Source organism: Chinchilla lanigera, unplaced genomic scaffold (genome assembly GCF_000276665.1).
Source record: "Chinchilla lanigera isolate Chin_1 unplaced genomic scaffold, ChiLan1.0 scaffold00036, whole genome shotgun sequence".
Lineage (NCBI taxonomy): Eukaryota > Metazoa > Chordata > Mammalia > Rodentia > Chinchillidae > Chinchilla > Chinchilla lanigera.
In genome coordinates this window covers 1,083,437-1,104,135 of record NW_004955437.1, presented here as the reverse complement: position 1 = coordinate 1,104,135, position 20,699 = coordinate 1,083,437, and the positions used below count along the sequence as shown (strand labels likewise).

The 20,699-nt window shown below is 44.2% G+C and overlaps 1 protein-coding gene across 3 annotated transcripts; it reads left to right on the top strand.

Moving 5' to 3' along the window:
• The first annotated feature begins 2,384 nt into the window (after nt 1-2,384).
• Btnl2 (butyrophilin-like 2) lies at nt 2,385-19,806 on the top strand. Of its 3 annotated transcripts, none has more exons than XM_005389448.2 (9): nt 2,385-2,473; nt 8,184-8,267; nt 9,936-10,283; nt 11,960-12,247; nt 13,437-13,457; nt 15,548-15,895; nt 16,860-17,138; nt 17,774-17,854; nt 18,438-19,806. In XM_005389448.2, exons 1-9 carry the CDS (start codon nt 2,404-2,406, stop codon nt 18,638-18,640), a joined length of 1,722 nt encoding a protein of 573 aa, XP_005389505.2. In that variant the 5' UTR covers nt 2,385-2,403; the 3' UTR covers nt 18,641-19,806. The 3 variants fall into 3 exon arrangements, with proteins under 3 accessions (XP_005389505.2, XP_005389503.1, XP_005389504.1); XM_005389446.2 differs by lacking the exon at nt 2,385-2,473 and adding an exon at nt 4,946-5,168; XM_005389447.2 differs by lacking the exon at nt 2,385-2,473 and adding an exon at nt 4,946-5,217.
• The last annotated feature ends 893 nt before the right edge of the window (nt 19,807-20,699 follow it).

Sequence of the window (20,699 nt, the reverse complement as noted above, 5' to 3'; positions counted from 1 at the left end):
TCTCTGAACTGAGTTTTACAGAAAAAGCATAAAAGCAACTTGAAAAAGGAAGAGATTGGAAGTTAAGATTTGGGACTTTCTGGGACACAACTGTGTCTTTCCTGAATTCTGAAGTCTGTCCTGGAAACCCAAGCACGTCCCTGGACAAGTTTGCCATCTACTGGCCATGTGTGGAACTTCAGCTACGCGATTGGAAAGAGACCGGCTCCGGGGAGATGCGGCCCCGGATGGCAGGCGACAAGGGGCGCAAAGAAACAACCGGGGTGCAAATGTAGGACGCCAGTAGATCACTGCGCTTTATTTTTAATCCAGTTTTTCAGCATCCAGAAAGCCCTCTTATTTCCAGTGCGAGACGAGCCTGAGTATCTCTGAATTACGGCTGAAGCCCACATTCTGTGGACCTGTTCCTCTTACAAATATCTTTGGGAATGGGTCGTGATTTCTCCCCTTTTAAGTCACTCCAGGCTGAAAGGATGGGTTCAGGCCGGACATTTCGGGGCCGGTAGGGGACGGGGCAGGCCCCAAGGGGGCTGAGGGTGCAGGGGTCGCTTTGGCTGACTAAACGGGGAGTAGAGAGCGAAGGTGAAGCTCTAGAAGGTTCCTGCCGCAGGACGGTGTCCCTAGGCGTGGACAGCCCGGCTCTAGCTCAAGCACTGCGGGCTAGAAAGGAATTCCTCACTCCGTGGGCGCGGCTCCCGCGGGCTCCCGGGGGCGTGTGAATGTGTTAACACACGTGCTGGGCCTCCCACGTCCGCCGGGGGTCAGCACCGCGGCTCCGCCAGCTCGCTGATGTGTGTTCCACCGCTTGGCGTCTCCCCCAGGAATTCCATGCTTAGAGGGGCAAAGCCCCGGTGAAATCAGCTTTCCCATATTATCCCTTTCGATAAATGCATGGTAATTACGACTCGTTTTATACTCTTGTAACTTCTCCATAAAAAAATAAATATTTTAAAGTAAAATGTAAAATATTTAAATTTTAAAAGTAGAACATTTCAGAGGAACCGACTGAGCAGGCACTTTTTGGATTCCCGGAGCGGTGCCACGCCCAGCAGTGCAAGGAGCGCTTCAGGCAGGCTGTCGGCGCCCCGCAGCTAAGCCCTGCCCTGGCATCCCGTAAGTGTTTGCTTCAAGGGTCACTGCTGGGAGGTCTACTGTCCTCCTCCCCGCCTCTTCTTTTCTTTTTTGGACTTCTAGCGACAAATCTCTGACGCGGGAAGACTTTTCCAAGAGCACTGAGTCTGGGTGAGAGTGTAATTACTCTGCCCTTGTGGCGAGAACTTCAGGAACCCCAGCGTTTATTCTCCTTTCCTGACTCCTAACTCTGTCTCTCTGCGTGGCTCTCCCTCCCCGGCTTCGGCCAGATGGGAACGCTGTGCTTCCCTTTGGTCGGAAGGCCATCCGCACAGCCCGGAGCCCTGCAGTTTCCCGAGCCGAAGCCCGTTTGCACGCCCACTGCCTCCCGCTGGGGCCCAGGCGACCCCGGGCGAGGGAGGGTGAGTGAGGAGCTGCACACACCGAGGAGAATCCAGGATCTTCCCGATGGTTTATTCCCAGCCCCCCCATCCGGAGACCCCCAAGATGTCACAGAGGGAACTTCAGCCTAGTCGTAGACCTGAGTAACTTGCTTCAGTTCCCACAGGGCTTGAGCTGACCCTCAGGCTCACCTGCAGGCTGGGGGCCACCTTTGTGGATCACGGTTTTTGGCTTGCTCTCCCGTCAGTTAACCTGTCCCGTGTGCCCACAGCCGCTCTAGCGTCTGCTCCACCCCTTACTGACCCTGCAATGGCCAAGCTGACCCCAGTACTCCAGGCTTAAATATTACCCTAGACAGAGGGAGAACCATTCTCTCTCCCAAAGCAGGCTAACTCCTGTCCTATGTCTGTAAAATTTGCAAGAGAAATACGAAAAACGTCCATTTTGATTTTTAATTTTTTTTAATTTTATTAGTGCATATTAGTTACACAGAAAAGTTAATTTTGTTTTGACATGTTCGTACACGCATACATGACACGGTGCCTTGATTGCTTTCACCCCCCTTTGCTCCCTGTCCTTTTCTGCACCCCTTTCCCAATGCCCTCCTGGTCCCTGAGAGTGTCCCAAGACATACGGCTTCAAACAATCATTCAGAGCCACATATTTCTTTTGAGCAACAACAGAATCAAACTTTCTCAGCTGCAGAGTTCTGGGGCGTACAGGCTGGTGGGAGAGGAGGCGAGGTGGCGTGAGATTCCCGCTCAGGGGACTCAGGAGGAAAGGCCACCACCGTCCGCCTGTGAGCATCGGGCCCCAGCAGGGCTCTTGGAACACCAGCCCAAATGGGAGGGGCTCGGGGCCATGTCACCCGTTTCCCCTCCAGAGAGAAAACAAACCGGAAAGGACCGTGGCATGACCGGCCGCTAGGCTATGGGGGCTGCGGATCCTTCTTTCCCTTCCTGTATAAGTTCGCCGCTCCGTGAACCACATCGTCTTCATGGTGAGTTGACCTGAAGCTCTCAAAGCTACTTTCCCCCAGGTCCCCGGGAGCAGAGCCTGAAGCCTGAAGGAGAAATCATCGCCTAATTTCTGTGTGTGTAAAAGACACCTCTTGGGTTCATGTTTTTCTTATTCTCGTCTTTTATCATCTTTCTTGTTCAAATCTTCCTTCTTCCTAAGATTCTCCACTCCCCGTATCAGCACACCTAACAACTAAATACTTTCTATCATATCTATATGCTCGTTCTACCTTTTAAAGAATATTCAGTGGGAGCAGTGTACATATTACCCTTACATTTACACAGGAAGTTGGGACTCCAGGAATCAACTATCTATCCAAGTACGTTTTCTCCAAATTCATGGGAAATTTTGAATCAACATATGAGACATCTTAAACTTTTGTCACCTGTTGGCTGAGGGAGTCATGAATATGCGTCACTCCTGTAGCAGCTCTGGAAAAAGACACAGTGCTGAGTGAATCCTGCCTTGAAGAAAACCTCGTGGGCTCAAGACTGTGCATGTGTCTCTGCCGCCCTCTGGTGGTCGCGTAGATCCTCCGTCGCTCCTGTTCTCCCTCTTGCCGTCGCTAAGATCCTCCTTCTTCCCACCGCCCTGCTAGAAGCATTTGTCCACCCCGCGTCTCCCGGAGGTGGACGCTAATCAGCGTTGCAAAGAGAGTGTGTCTTCTTTTTGTCTTCCACACAGGGTGTGTACGCAGAACATCCACCCATAGCAAATAGTGTAAATTAGGACATAGTTTTCATTTCAAAATTGGAGGACTTTTGAGGACGTGTGTACAAATGGTTTGTGAGGGAAAGCACACGCAAGTTTAAATGAAGCTTCTTTATGGAGTCCACTGGTGCCCATGTGATGGGCCATAAACAAAAATTCAAAAGTGGACACTGACTGAGGAATCCCAGCACAGGGTGCAACATTGTGATGGCACAAAAGGTGTTTCCACAACACGAATTCTGATGTGAAAATTAATCTTTCTATTTTTATATTATTTTAATTTTTATGTCAAAACTATGAAGTCTTAGAGCAGAAGAATTAATTTGCAGTTTCCGGGTAAACTCGGTGACTTTCACAGCGCCCATTTAAAATCTGTCCCGCTCCTGCCATGTTGGTTCTGAGTGCCGCGGAAGGGGACCCTGCGGGGCGGGTGTGGGAGACCCTCCTCATACCTCCAGCGCCACCCCCACTGCATCTCATGGTCGCGTCATGCTCCCCGGTGTCACTGTCTTTCAAATACCGGTGAAGATGACTGCTGTTTCTGGAACACCACGTTCCTCTTACTGTAATATTCCCTGCCAGCAATTCAGGCAGCAAACTTTTATTCCAACATTTTCATCTTCCAGGACCGACCTCTTCCTGCCTCCTTACTCTCTCACACTGCTGGAGAGGAGTCTGTGGGCACTGCTGCCATCTGGGAGCCAGAGGCCAAGGAGGGAGCAGACCCCTCTCTTCTAACTGAAGGAGAAAGGGTTACAGGCCCCGGGCCCTCATTAATGGTGAACTGTTTTTATCTCCTCTGCAAACCCCTCATCCTCCACCATGAGGGGTGTCCTTTCTAGACTGAAGGAGAGAGGAGGAAATCCCTCCACGGAGAACAGTAGCAGCACATTAGGCGGCCCAAGTATGGGCTGTGTGTAACAACGGCAGGAAAGAAACCTCTGGACAAAGCAAAACTTATCATAAGGCTACATGTATGTGTGCGATTCGATTGAAATGAAAATCTCCAATTAAGTTGCACATCTGGAGGACTCTTAAACCACGGGCATGGATCTGCAGACCCCTCACATTCAAGTAAAATGGACCTCAGAGGAATGAATGTCAAGGAAAATCAGACTGAAACAGGAGCACACACAAGGGGGCCCAGAACCTTTGCCGTCACATTCTTTGTGCCAAGATATGATGTGGAGAAGTGGAACAAAATTCTCTGGCTAAGTATCTGAGACTAATTAAACCCTTTACTGTTCAGCAAAAGGAGAAAAAAAAAAAACCTAGAGTATAAAGAGCAGTAAAAGTAGCCCCCAAGGACCTTGACCCGAGGTTCGGGTCTGGGAAAAGCACTTCCTGTCTGCACCTCCTCTCCTCCTCCATGGAGTAAGAGGGGGCACATTTGATCGTCAGTCTTGCTGCCAACACTGCAGCCCAGGGGGCACCAATTTCTGGGGAAACCTGGCCCCAGGTGTGGAGTGTCTGATGTGAGGCAGGTAGAAAGCAGTGTGAATGAGCAGCATGAGGCGCTGCCAGAGCAGACGGTGGTTCTGCGTGAGGATCTCACCCGCACAGGCGGAGTGTGGAAGAGGGACCTGGAATGCACCGTAGCTTTCTGGGGAGAGTGCGCGGAGTCAGGGACACAATAGTATCGGCAGGTCTAAACAACTCCCAAGGACAGAATCCAGTCAAAGTTCATGTGTCCTCCAAGTTTCACTTTTGAAAGTATTGTAGCCGGTGGGGGAGGTGAGCGTGCTACTACCTTGATTGGAGTCTCCCGTTCAGAGAGCACCTCGGGGGCTTGGCTCTGCGTCCAGCTTGGCAACATTAATTCTCCCTTCACCCAGAGCTCCGGGAAATCAGGGCCACCTCCGCCCGCTCTGCTGCCCCATAGTTTGTCTCCAACAATCGCCCTTCAGGACTTTGATCTACTTTTCAACACCTGCTGTGTAGCTGAAGGGCACTCCGGAGATCAAGTGAGGAGAAGACCCAGGGGCCTCTGATTTCCCACGGGGGGGAAAGCACGTGAGTGGATGGAGTGTTTGGGGAAGAATGGCCATGGGAAAGTCAGAAGTTCGCTAAGACAAGGAGGGGGGCCCACAGGCAGAGCCACTGTCCTGGGGAAAACTCTGCTACCTGTTTATACCTTTCATTTACATTTTCTATTGATCTTTCTGTGGCCATTTTTCAAAGTGCTACCATAGTCCATTTGGTCTTTGCAGCGTTTCCGTGAGGGAGGCTTGCTATAGAAGGGTACTATTTTAAAATCAGAGCATCAGGATCGTGTTTTTCCTTTTTCATGTATGATGCTGGGCTTGTGTCTCTGAATCGTGATTACATGGTGATTCTACAGCTTGGGAAATGCTAGCAATGATTGTCTGCACCAGGGAGGAGAGAATGTAGAAGTTCAAGGAAGTAAAAGATGTCCTTGGTCTTGAAAGTGGAAACAAAGTCACCCGGTCTTCTAGAAATCTTTTTTACTATACTCCGGTTTCTCTTCAGATCCTATAAATCTTTCGCCTTTTTTACTTTGCCTTCTCTCTAAAAAAATATGTTTCAACATGCAACAAACTAGAGTTACTTTGAGGTTTATGTAGACATAGGAATTTCAAACTTCATGCATGAACTGAATTAATGTCAGTTACAAAGTTTAGACAAAACAAATATTGTGACTACTTGGTCTTTAAGGGATTTAACTTTTAACACATTTTACTTGAATGAAATCCTGAATATTCATGATTTGTAGTAATTTGTGATTTTCTGTGACGTGAGTTCGAACAGCACAGACATGGAGTGCTGGAATTCATGACTGCTAGTCACCCAACATTTAAACGCAAGTAACCCTTATCACTACGTCCTAACACTTGCATTTTATGTAGAAAATTCAATGGACTATGAGTTGCTTTGAGAATTGGGTGAGGCAGATCCATATTAAATCACATATTATGATGATATCAAAATTTATCATATTTAATATCAAGAGCTGTTTCAGATGATCCTTGGTCCACATTCAGATGTAAAATAGGAAAGTAAAAAGCTTACAATTAAAATATTCTAATTAGAGTTTGCAACTTAAGCCCAATATTTGTGCTCCAAAGTATGTGTCCAAAGATTTTCAACCTGGCAACAGCAGAGAGTCCACAGCAGGGTTCTCCCTGGGCATTATGGATATGATGGGCTGGAGAAGTCTTTGCTTTAGGGGCTGTCTTGTACACTACAGGACGCTTAACAGTGTCACTGGCTTCTAACCATTATATGTCCCCCTCTGTCCAGTTGTGACAATCAAAAATGTCATCAGACATTGACAAAATGCCCTCTAAGGGTCTCTTTTGAGAATACCGATCCAAAGCAGTTGTCCTTCCTTCATTCCCTCTCACAAATCTCTCCCAGAGCACTGGGGGAGGTTCAAATGCATTTTCACATTTTCCAGAAGCTTCCATGATTTAGACACTTTTTTTTCCTGTAGGGTATGCTAAGCTTTTCCCTCCCTACTTTAAAATCAAATACCTACCTAGAGGAACAAAAAACCTGTAAAGTGATGGGTAGCACGCACGGGGCCTTCGTGGTCCACAGCACTGAGGAATGGTGGTTGGCATGAGCTTTGTAGAAATTTCTTTGCTGTTGTTTGATGGAAAATATTTCTGCTCTTCACAAGAGGAGTTGAGGAGGCACCCGAAATGTCCTTTAGCCTCAAGAAAAGTAGAGGATTAATTTCACAGGTGAGCTACTGACGGTCTGTACTGTCTTGTAACAGTCTCATCTTCATGTAGATATGTGGATCCTTGAGACCTGCATTTATGACTGAGCTAGTAGGTATACCTTAAACGAAAGTAGGTGTTTTTAGAAAGAAGACAAAGTAATATTAAAGTAGCAATAATCTCTGAAATCTCCTGATTCACAATCTCCATTTCAGATAGTTGACTTCTGGACATCCTCTCCCATAAAAATCTCACTAAAAGGAGTTCCTGGAAAAGACAAGTAGTAAATGACTCGACATTGCTCCAGAGCTGCTTCTTCCAACTTAGTGTGAAGCAAATCAAGGGTGGTGGCACATGCCTGTAATCGCAGCACTTGAGTGGCTGAGGCAGGAGGATTGCTGTGAGTTCAAGGCCAGCTTGGGCTACATAGTGCATTCAAAGCTAGCCTGAGCTACATAGTGAGACCCTGTTTCAAACCAAAAACAGCAAATTTTGAGAAGCAAATTTTTATCTTAATAAGATACCTAACACATCAATATAGTAAGTCTTACATGTCTTCCACTCTGAATTTTTCCTTCTCCACATTAAGGCTGTCTGTCCTGGTGAGGTTTTTATTATTATTATTATTATTATTATTATTATTATTGTTATTATTATTGTTTGGTACCGGGGCTTTTTGGATTTGCTGATCTCTCTCAATTAGGGTATTTCTGTTATTCATTCCTGTATGCCTTCAAGACTACTCTGAAAGCCACTTAACATCATTTTCCGTGACATCTTCTTATACAGCACCACCTTCATGGCTCTTTCCTTCACTTTCCAAAGCCCCTGTGCCCCTGAGTTCTCTGAATGATGGCACCAAATGCTGGCTTCCTGGTGGGACAACAGGGAAGCAGAGCTTTGAGCTCTGCCCTCTACATCTAGGCAATGGTGATGACGAGGGGCTGAAGGAGGATCAAGGGAAAGATGAAAACTATTTGAATCTTGCTCTATGATTTCTGTGTGGTCTCAGGTTGACCTATGCAGTTTTTCATTTTTGAATATTATTGTCTGCTGAGCTCAGGAGTGCTTTTCATTTCTATCCTAAAGCTTCTTTAGGCCTAAGAAATGAAATGCAGCACAGTAGGGGAAGGGGTTGGACACCGTCAATAAGTGCAAAGAAATCAAGCCTTGGATATTTTAATTTTTGATCAGGAAGGGATTGATGTTGATTTCTTATTAAGACTGAACAACTTTGGAAACCACAGAACGTAGCCTCACTGAGGCAGTCTGTCTTCTCCTTGTGTGTCCCAGGGAAGATGGTGGAATTTCCAGGGTACAGTCTATCCGGCGTGATTGCCTCCTACCTCTTCATCCTGCTGACCATGAAACCACAAGGTAGGCTCCTCTTCTTCCTTTTGCTGTACACTGTAATGCTCCTGTGATCCCAGTGAGGCACTGACCTCACCTCAAAAGGGCTAGTACAGTATTTAAGAGTGCAGGTCCTGTGGCCCAAGCACCCGTGTTCCAAAGGGGCTTTCCATTCCCAGCCGTGTCACCGTCGGAACATTATTTAAGCACCTTGCTCTTTAGCTCCTTGTGATGAGAGTAATCATGGTAACTGTGCTTCACAGGCTTTAAGGGGCAATGAAATTTACGCAGAGAGCGCTAGGGTCAGCGGGGGTGGGGGGCGTGGAGCTGTTCATCCACTCTCGTGATTCCATGCATTAGAAAGCTTTGGGAGCAAGAAAAGCAGCTACTTATTACCATCCATTAAGCAGATACGTGTAAATAAGGAACTAGAAGCACACTTCCAGGAAGTGGAGCTGGAAATCTCAGTAGCTGGCTTGAAGCAGACAATGTGCTGCACTTTGGAAAACAATGACGAAAATTCATTGTGGGAGGGAAATAGTAGAGCTCCATGGCCGTGCAGCCTGGAAAAGTGGAAGAAAAACACGTGGACCGGCATCGAGAAGGAAGCTGGACAGGGTCACACAGATTCCGGATTCAACGCTGTAGAGACTGGGAGATGCTGACGCTGCCACGCACACTCCGCAGTCCCCGAGCCTCCAGAGAACTCAGCCAGAGTTTATGACCACACTGAGACTCCATCGCTGAAGAATGCAAGCACATCTTTGTGTAGCTTCTATAGATATTTGTTAAGCGGCATCTATTTTATATTGAGCAGCAACTAAGAAAGGTGAGTTTCTCTCTCGGAAGAACTGAGACCTGCAAAGAGAAAGGGAAACAAGCCTGGAGCATTTAGAATGAGACAGGACATAATAGATGCTACATGTGAAATTGTTAAACATAGTAACACGCAGAATTATGAAATTTTTTCATATTTCAAATAACAAAGAGGGAGGTTAAACATGACTTAAAATTTGATTGGAAGACTCAATCTCCCTGGAGAAACCACAGCCCTTTACCCACAAAAACTGTGAAAACTGCACTATGCATATCCCAATAATTGAAGCCTTAACCTTCTCAGAAAAAACAAAACAAAACAAAACTCAGTTCCTTACCTAGGACAAGAGTGATCTTGAAAAGCTGAAAATCTAATAAACAAATGTATAACCTAAATTCTAGGAAAATGACTAACAGGTTAACCACTACCACAAAGTTTCTAACTATAAAACAAATATATGTGTTAACTTATTTGAGAATAAAAACAACCTAGAGTTGGTGGCTTTACTAGAGATGGTGGCTTTACTATCTGAAAGATGAAGAGTCTAAGATTCCAAACCTGAAAACTTCACTGAGAGTAATAGATTTGTGTCCGAAAGACAAAGCTGATACTGGACATTTTGGGGATGTGTGCCGATTTTTTTAACTGCTTTTATTTAGGATATGAATGATTCTTTCTTCAACAAGAGTAGGTATGAATAATAATGATGGATTTCTCTAGAACATTCAAATAACATTTATTACATTTTATTAACATTAAAATAATGTCTGCCTTCTCCAGGTGCCTCATTCTAATACACTGGATCTCCCAAAGCAAGCACACGGTTCCTTTGACAGTGATCTCTGACTCCTCCCTCTCCCCCCCCCCCCGTCTTGTAGATGACCTCAGGGTGCTTGGCCCTGCCGGTCCCATCCTGGCCAAGGTGGGAGAGGATGCTCTACTGACCTGCCAGCTCCTCCCCAAGAGGAGCGCAGCGCACATGGAGGTGCAGTGGTTCCGCTCAGAGCCCCGCCCAGCTGAGACTGCACACCAGGACGGGACCGAAATGGTCGAGGTGCAGATGGAGAAGTGCAGAGGCCGACTGGAGATGATCGAGGACAGCGTTGCCGAGGGAAGCGTGACTCTCAAGATACACAGCGTCCAGCCGTCCGACAGTGGGCAATACTGGTGCCGTTTCCAGGACGGGGACTATCTTGGCGAAGCAAGCTTGCTGCTCCAAGTAGCAGGTGACTATCTTGGCAAAGACAGAGACTCAGAGGGGAGAGGAGATTCATCTGGGGTAAGAATTTCCTTTGAATCCTCAAGGCAGCTATGATGTTCAGTCCTTTTCTCTGGGTCACTTAAAAACAGGTAGTTCCAAAATCTTCAGAGCAAGCTCCCTTATAAAGTACTTTGCTAAATTTAACTTGCATAATCTTGACCATCCTTAAGGACTATTTGGGAGCCATGGCATGAGGACATCAGTAATTTTGCCAGGGCACAAATTTGTGCCACAAAAAGCTGGTAAGTCGAGAGAGTAAGTCGACTGCAGAGTGAGTCCAGGAGGCTGCCCAGCAGCGCTGTCTCAGCGGAACTGGTTGGCCTGTGGCAAACTCATCAGCCGTGAGTGAGATGTAAAACTTCATTTCTCTGTGTAAAGCCCATTGCTGGGTTCTAGAATGAGGCTGCAGTGAAGAACATTTTGCTTTCACAGAGAGTGCCGTGTGCCATGCTCAGTGGTTCCAGAACCCTGGGTGCGTTTGGAAGCCTCCACCCGGCGGGGCAAGGCGCTGCAGAGCACCGTTATTCAGTGAAGCAGGAAGGGTTGGGGAGGAAGCGGGGAAATGAAGGATTGGGTCTGCCTCATGGGACAGTATCTGAAAAGTAAACCATCGTCTGGTTCCTGACGGCAATCGCTGCTCCATGCTAAGGAGAAAGCCAGGTAAAGCCATTTTCCTTACTAGGAAAGCGGATTTGGGGACATGTCAGTGTCTTTGGCTGGTGCTGCTTCTTTGCAGTCTTCACAGTTAATAATTCATAGATGACTTCAGAGTGTTTCACTTCTACATTTTTTAACATCCATAACTGTGCCTTTTACTGTTATTGCATTCAAGACGATTTGAACTGGGTGAAAGAACCTTTGTGTCTCTGAGACATAGGTGAAGGGGAGCTGATGCATTTCTCTATTAGGGATGTTTGCAATTACGCCAAACTTTTTCTATGGCTCCAGGTAAAGCGGGTGGGTTTCTTTCTCTCCATAGATGATAAAGACCACATTCCATCTGTGGAAAATATAGTGGGTGTGGGAGTTGTAGAGTTGAATACAGAAAAAATGTATGACTGCAAATTGCACTAAACTGGAATTTCAAAATGGTGCTTTCAAAAACATTTTCCCTATAGAGTGGGCTATTTAAATACAAGAACTCCTCAAGTAATTTATCTAATGAGCTCCAACACTACAACCACCAACAAGAGAAATGAGAAGAATGTCCCCATGGAGGTGACTTCTGCATTTATGTTATTTGGTTGAACTCTGGATATCATTCAAAATGTCAAACAAATGGCCTGATACAGACACGCTTAGGGGGAAAGGAGAGGTTCAGAGAAGAGTTCACGGGGAGAGTTAAACACATCTTTGTTTACAGCACTAGAGACACAAACAAAATGTTATCATTTCTGCCTTCTCTCTCACTCGCCTTCTGGACTGAAGGAAAATGTGCCCGTCTGCTAAAATTTAAAGATACAGACTGCAGGACAAATGCAGTGTATCCGAACACCAATTCCAGTGGGAAGAAAACCCTGGAACACTCTGCTCCTCAGACCCCTGAGTTCCTCTCCTCTGAGCGAGATGCCTAGGGCCTCGGTCTCCACGGTTTGTGCCTCAGTGGGCTCTGGGCCTCAGGGCTGCACTTCTCTTCTGCAGGTCTGGGGTCTGCCCCTAACCTTCATGTCACCAGGAATGACGAAGGCAGAGTCCAGCTTGTGTGCACTGCCGAAGGCTGGTTCCCGGAGCCCCACGTCTACTGGGAGGACAGATGGGGAGAGAAGTTGCTGACAGTCTCAGAGCATCACATTCCAGATGACAGTGGCCTGTTCTATGTGGAAGACACACTTGTGGTTGGAGACGTCTCTGCAGCGACCGAGACCGTGTCCTGCTTCATCCACAACCCTGTCCTCAAGGACGGGAAGCGGGCAGTCCTCAGCCTCCCAGGTCGGTGCTCTGCCTGTGGCTCAGGTGACAGGTCAGCTGGAGAGCTTGGGGGAACTAAGCAGCAGCAACTCATATTTGCTATCAGGAAAAAAATCTGACATGTAGCAATACGTTAGACATTACTATAAAACCATTAAACACCTGTAACTAGAAGCGTGAACATTTCGAGCAGCTTTAATGGTGCTTCAGTCATTTTCAGATTCTGCCTCAGAACCTTCCCTCTTTCTGCACTGATTTTTTTTTTTATTCACAAGTGTCACTGTGAATGTAATCTTTTAATGGAAATGTTTCCCTGTGATGTATGGTGCCAGTTACTTCCTGCACTTTATCATACTATGATAATCAGAGATGAAGAGAGCCATTTATTTAATAGAATAGCATCTTATTTATTGCCTTATTCATACCTAACAACAAAGACAATAACTAAAAAGATCCAATACTGTACAATAGTGGACAGTTTCTTATGTTACTAAAAATTATAGCATTGATGAACAATGTTTTTGAATAATTCTACTGGCAGAAAATATCTTCATGACATACTATTCAGTACAAAGATTACATCTGCCTATCTACAAACGGATGTTTCTAGTCATATGACAATTATTGGCTTTACATAACTTGTAAGTGGACTAAGATTTGGGACACTTTCATATTTAGATACGTTGTTACTATTTGTATCAACAGATAAATTAAAAAGCTAAAATAAATGTTATATGTTAATATTCAAAAAACAGATATGATATATTCTGAATTTAGAATTGTAAGTCATACTTGCTTATGTTCATGTATTTTTACACTTGCCATATACTTTTTTTTTTCTTTTTGTTTTTTTTCCAGTACCAGGGATTGAACTCATGACCTTGTGCTTGCCAGGCAGGCGCTGTGCCGCTGAGCTAAATCCCCAGCCACTTGCCATATACTTATATGAAGAATATGCGCTATTTTTAAATGATACTTAAATATCAGCAAAAACACAATTATTGGGTGATAGAACTAATGATATTTTTATTGGGCAGACACACACCTGTATCACTAGCTGTATCACAGGAAAGAATATTTTTCTGTGTTTCACTTATTTAATTAAGCTGAACTCCTCAGTAAAATACAAAACTTGCTGTTATTTTTTAATAGTTTCTCTCCTTTCCTTCAGACTTAATTTCTTAATATGTTGTCCTTGTTTTTCCTCCAGAGAAACTGCAGACTGAGATGGGTAAGTAGGATGCCCCAGCATGCATTGGATGGTGCCTCTCCTGGTCCACAGGGAGGGTGGAGCAGGTGGACCTATTGAAGACTTCCTGACCCAGATGAGAAACTGAGGCAGTGCTTTCCCAAGTGCTGTGCTGAGTTAGTACAAGTGAGGCCTGGAGGAGCTCAGATCTTCACAGCCTTCTTCACAGCCTTCCCCAATGTGCATCCTGCCACTTGGAGGGTCACGGGGATTCTACTGGGTACTGAACAGGGGGGGTACAGCCATCATCTCTGGCCTGTGTGGAGAAAGGAAAGGGGTGTGTGAGGAATCTTGTGGCCCCTTTGAAACATCCATCCTGTGAGTGAGGGCAGTGTCATGATCATAACTGGATGTCACTGCACCACCTACATGCCCTGGTCCTTAGAGATTCTGCCCTGGTTCTCACACCAAGGGGCTCTTTGCCATGGAGGAAGGGAACTTTTCTAGGTGCCTGTGATCCTGCCACTGGGGGGTGATAATTTTCCAATGCTTTGTGTGGTTTTTATTTGTATTTTACTTATTTATCCCACCTTTCTTTAGAGTGCAGGTACTGATTTACGGTGCCTAAGATAAACAGTTGAAAAACTAACCAGCTGTTGTTTGAGCCCCTTCCGGTTCCTCCTTTGCCACCTTCCCTCTGTCTTGTCTCCAGGGCTTTTCTCCTAGCCCTTGACAACCCGCCTGTTCCCTGCTCGAGTACACTTGAAGCTGGACAAATCATTTCCCGTGTCACTGATACCCTCTTACCCAGCAAGTCACCTGCTATGGAATTGGGGGGAGTTTAGTAGGTGGGTGTTAAGTGAACTTAAGCACACTTTTCAGCCCATGTAGGAGACAATCAGGGTCAAAAACACACTCCAGGCTCTGCCAGAATCCAGCGTGACACCTTTGAACTCATTGGGCCATAAACATAAAGAGAAAGGCCTCCAGAAGGTCAAAGACAGTCCCACAACTGCAGGAGAGACACAGCCTGTGAGCCTTGCTCCTTCCAGTAGGATCCCTTCTGTCAGGTGCAGCAAACGTGCTGGTAGAACTTGCAGAAACGTTACTGGTAGAGCTTGTTAGTTACAGATCAGGAAGCTGAGCCAGTGTTCGGAACAGGTTGACACAGGTCTCTGTCCCTCAGGAAGATTTTAGGCAGAGTCATCCTTTGAGCTCTCTGAGCCAACTCAACATGCCCATTGGAGACGGTACACAAAATACATCACACGATGTGTTGTTCCTAAGTTTGATGACTTCAGTGGAGGGCCGTGTGCATTGGTAAAAGAATCAGCCTCCTTTGGTACATATATTATTGTTTTGCATTTTGTACTTTACTAAACTCCCAATTCTGTATCTTAAAATGTTCCTAAGGATTGTATGAGAAATTAAATTTAGTGTTTGCTTATAACCCTACATACATGGAACCTTGAGGAAGTACAACACAGTGGCTAGACCCGATTTAGGAATACTTTGAGGAAGGTGTCTTCAGTTTTCCTTACTAAAACATACCTGATACTTATTTCAATGCTTGGCCAGAATGAAATCAGAGAGTGGGATTGGCTTCAATCCCTTCACATCTCGCAAATCTATATCCCTTTGCTCATACATTGTGGTCACCTAAGAACTTTATTCAGAATATTTGTTTTACCCCACAACAACCTTATGATTTTCGCAGTAACACAACAATTTTGTGATTTAATAAACTGAGCCATGGACAGATTAAGAAGTAAAGTCATAGAAATCGGAAGTGATTAAGTGCTCATGTAATGCTGGGAGTTTAAACTGAAAAATTGTTTCATTATTGGTCTATCAACCAAATAAAATTGTGTATGAATTATATAATCATAGCAGGTAGGGACACAGTTAATGACATTTTCATACTGCCATGCATCTTGGAAAGGTTCTTCCTTAAACAAGGACAACTTGTTTCCTGAGTTCATGAGGTGCCTGTCTACCCAAGGCATGACCTTGAGCCTCAGACCTCCCCTAGGGTGCTCGTGGGTTCAAAACCTCACCAGAGCCAGCCTTGTTGATGATGTTATTTACTCCATTTTGATTCATCTGTTGTGTGCTGTCTGCTTATTCAACAGCTTCCCTAAAACTGATTGGACCTTCCCAGCCCATCCTTGTCCGAGTGGGAGAAGACACACAATTAACCTGTTATTTGTCCCCCAAGACTAATGCCCAGAGCATGGAGGTGAGGTGGGTCCGATCCCTCAGGTACCCTGCAGTGCATGTGTATGTGGATGGGGACCATGTGGCTGGAGAGCAGATGTCGGAATACAGAGGCAGGACTTCGTTGGTGAGTGACGCCATCCATGAGGGGAGGTCGACTCTGCAGATCCATGACACCAGAGCTTCAGATGATGGGCAGTACTGGTGCCTGTTTGAAAAAGACGGGGTCTACCAAGAGGCCAGCTTGGATCTGAAGGTGGTAGGTAAGGATTCTGTATCGGTGTTTCAGATCCAACACCTGTTCCTACTGCATGAACATGTCCATTCTTAGAAAATGTCTCTGTCATCTGAAATTTTCTTAATTTCTGTTCACTGACAACATTATATTGAACCTCCAGGAAGCAGGAACTATCACAGATACTTTAAGTCCACAAACTTAAATGGACTAAATTTAATTCTTTGCATATAGAACTTGTATCCTTCTACATGCATTTAGGGAAAGTGACCTACATTTAGGGAAAACTGAGACTTTTAATCCATAATTTTTCACCAGACTTGTTATTTCACAGTGCAATATGAACATCTGGAAAATATATATAGTTACCAGGAAGGGTAATAATTTAAAGACTAAATTATACCCACAATGTAAGCAAAAATCTTAAAGCGTGAAAATCTTAGCAAGAGCAGAGGAGGAAAAATAAAAATCACTCCCTAGAATCAACTTCCAAATTGTGCAAACTTCATTGAGGACATAGCTTAAAATCTTGGATACTTTAAATACTTCTTACATGGATTTTGAATCCAAATTAGTGAGTATATTTAAGGAATATACACAAAAGCACATGCTGAGATGTTAAATGGAGCCCATCATTTTCTGTTGTTAAACACGGCTATTTATGACTTTGGTCTTTGAGATTATACTTCTCTCTTTTCTAGTATGTCTACCTGATCCATGTTCTGTTAAAAGTTATTCTATTCTCAGAGACAGAAAAAAATTGGGGAGTTGAAAACGTAATGTGCCTCTGACTCTGTCCCAGGATGATTTAGGAATGAAAAAAAAACAAAAAACAAAAAAAAAACTGACTTTCCTCTCCAAGTGGAGTGTTATGGCACCTTAAGCTTTGCTGCCTCCCCCAAGCCTTTGGGCCACCACTCTCAGTGAAATCACTGACCTCATGACCACTTGCAGGGGCCCCAGGCCTTACTTCCTTGTTCTCTGTTCCGCAGCCGTGGGTTCTGCCCCACTCATCACCGTGGAGGAGCAGAAAGATGGAGCAAAACAGCTGACGTGCACTTCTTACGGTTGGTTCCCACACCCCCGCGTGCAGTGGAGGGACACAGAAGGAACAATGCCGTCGAGTCCTGCGGCCCTGCGTCAGGGCGGCCGGGGGCTGTTCCACGTGGAGTCACTCCTGTTGGTCACAAACAGCTCTGTGGTGAACGTGACTTGTTCCATCATCAACCTCCCCCTGGGTGAGGAGAAAACAACAGCTGTTGTTCTCTCAGGTTGGTGACTCCGTATGTTCCTCTCAGGACTGGAATTAAACATCCAGCCAGCTCAGACCTGCTCATTTTATTGCTCTTCTTTAAAATCTAAACAATTTTTTCACTCCGATTTAATATTCTGCTGTATCTTGCACAGCTGGTCGTCAGGACTCCTAGAGATCCTGTTCCACTGAGTTCTGAGCTAGAACCCTGAAGATATGCTTATTGGAGGGATACACTAAAGTCTACTACCTGTCCCTAGTTTACAAGATCTGCACACTCACTTATGTGAAAACAAGACTAGAAGTTTTTTCATCCCCTTGGATTAGAAACTAATTTTCCCTAAGACCATCTTCTTGCCTATGGCCTGAGTAATTTTACCCTTTTGCCACCCCAGCCATTCCACTGGGATTGTGTGATACTGAAAAGGACAACAGACAACAAATGTGTGTTTGCACGCATGCACCCTCTGAGAAGTGCGCGTGCGAAAGCTAGTCAAGACCTTGCATCTGTTCCTCAGCGTCTAAATAGCATTAGATCATCTGCCTCCTTGAGAGCCCCCTTCTCACCTTCCCAGGAATCGCTCAGATTAAAAGGACACTCTTGATATTTTTCCAGTTTCATAGTTTACTGGAATTCTAGGGTTTTCATTTCAGAGTTCAAGATGAGTTTTTCATGGAAGATGCTGCTTCTAGCCGTAATCATTGGCCTGATCTGGATGAAGAGCTATAAAAAAGGTACCTAAGGGGAGTAGAACCAATGTGGAGCACACACTGCAGGGAGACTTCCTGTGTGCTTTTCTTGGCTTCTCTTTTCAGTGGTCAAGAATGGAAAGCATTTGGAGAATATTCATTAATCACTGAATATGGAAAGTCTCAGGTTTATATTCACATAACTGGGATTAGTTACACAAAAATGTAAAGCTTACAGTGATACTAGAAGCATCAAGATTAAAAGACAATAACTGGATTCTGTAACAGCCATTCCCTAAACATTCAGTTAGGGGAAAAGAATACAAAAGGTTAGTGGGGTAACTGTCCTGTAGTTGAAGGTGAGCACTGAGGTTTTCAGTGAGATTCTGTTGGCGTGAACACTTCACTAAGATCTTTACAAATGCTATGGCTTACTTACTGGCAGTTCCTGCTTTGCCACCGAAGGTCTTCTTACATGTTAATAGGGCATTTTCTGTTCTCTAGAAGTTCTACTTGAAATTTCTTATGTTCCTAAAATGTCTATTTGCTTGTTTAGATATGAATAGCATGAAACTAATACTTTTCAACACTGATGCATTATTACTAGGATGGTCTTTTTTCTTCACAGTGAATGTGACCCAAGATTCTAACACAGCTCCCCTGAAACCGACTCTTGCTGGGGAACATAGGAACATGACCTGTGAACATTCATACAACCAGATGTCCCACAGAATGCTGACAACCACCTCTACACCCTGGGCTAGGAGGGGCTCACGTCAGCCACGTGGTATTGAGAGTCTGAGGACAGGAATGAGAGAGTATGGGCCCTAGGCATCAAGGACAATACCTTGAGAAGAAAGTCATTTGTATGACTTCACTGGAAAATGGGTTTGGGGCAATGAGTTGCTATGGAAATGAGTAGTGAGCCATCACTTCTCCACCAGACCTCTTCCTAAGGTGGTCCCTGGTCTGCCAGTCTCCCTTATTTACACCTCTAGAGACTTCTTTGTAACATGACCAAAACTTTCTTGTTTGTTCCTCTTCATTTACTGCTCACGTGGATGTCTCCTGTACCCAAGAGGGCCTATTCATCATCACCATGGAAACAATAACCTTAAATTCTGGAAACCAGAAAAATAATGGGAGTCCCAGACCTTTTCTCCTTCCAACAGTTCAACAGGCTCCAAGTCATGGATGTTTTAACTTCACCCCAGCTTCATATCTGACCTGGAGACTAATCTCTTCAGAGACTGATCCTGTTCCAGGTTCTGTTCCATCCTTTGTATTGATCTCAGTTTGATGTCTGATGATCAAACCCTTAGAAAAATCCAATGGGAAAAGCAATTTGCCCTAGAGGAGCAAGTAAAAAGAAGACCAAGAATTTGATCATTTTCTTTAAGATGGTAACAATTACATTGTCCATGTAAGTGCAGCTGAGAGAGCAAAAAATACAGTTTAAACAAGAATAAGAGTTAATACAGCTGCATATAAAGACAGAAATCTGTTCAATAAGATATAATCTTAACATTCGTAAGGTGCATTTTGAAATTTCTGCTCCAGAGTTTTTCAGAAAGTTAACAGAAGTCATGGAATGAAGGAAATTCTTAAATATTATAGTCCAAGAAAAAAATTAACTGCAAATCATGCCTATGAAAACATCTTCATTTTATAGCAAAATAAAGAATACAGTTAATAACTATACAATAAATAAATGTAAATAAGAACTGCAACACATTCTAAAATATGTTAAAGTCTTAATGAGTTGAAGAGAAACTGTATGTGGAGGTAGAAAAAATTTAAAAAATGAGGCAAGCTTTTGGAAAGTCTTAAAATCTTATGAAGTGGGATGTGTGACTCTGCCACTCTCTAGCAGAGTTAAGAGTTGTCACTGTCCTTTGAGGATTGTATATACACAGCATCCTGGAGAATATTTTTGAGTCATAGTATTTTTTTCTCTATTTCTAAACTCATAAATTTATATTTGAAATGATGTTATTTTCTTACAAGCATTTACACATTTTATTTCTTTAGCTTTTCAATTGTGGTAAAATAAATGTAGTATGAAATTGATCATTTTAATTGTTTTAAAGTACAAGGAATTAAATGCGTTCACAATATTGCCCAACCATTGCTGTCTAGTTTCAGAATATTTTCATCACCCCCAAGTCTCAATTTCATTCAGTTCTGCTCTGAGCTTCATAATTTGCTTCCTTGTACCAGCTTTGGATTAGGATTGGTCTTGTTTTTCTAGGACCTTGAGTTACATCATGAGCCAGCTTATTTGGGCTGACTCTCCTCTTCTGTTCTTCTGTTGGGAGCACACACAGCTATGACCCTCCCTCTCAGCACTCCTTTCACTGTGTCTCCTAAGTACTGTCATGTGACACTGACATTATTGTTTGATTCTAGGAACTGCTTAATCTTCCTTGATTTTCTCTGTGACCTGTTGATGATTCAAGAGAATATTATTTAATTTCCACATGTTTGCAAATTTCCGTGTCTTTTTTGCCACTAATTTCTAGTTCCATGGTCCTATGATCTGATAATATATATGGGATACTTTTTATTTTCTTGTATTTAAGTAAGCAGACTTTATTGACTAGTATGTGGTCTATTTTGGTGAAAGTTCCATGTGCTGCTGAGAAGAATGTGTATTATGTTGTTGCTAGGTGGAACACTCTGTAGATATCTATTCAGTCCCTTTGTTCAAAGGTTTGGTTCAAATATGATATTTCCTTGTTGAACTTTTGTCTCATTGAGCTGTTTGTTACAATGGGGTCTTGAGATCTTTCAATACAATTGTACTGGTGTTTCCCTGATCTTTTATGGCCAGTAGTGTTTGTTGTATGAAGTTGGGTCTGCCAGTGTTTGGTATATGTTTATATGTTTA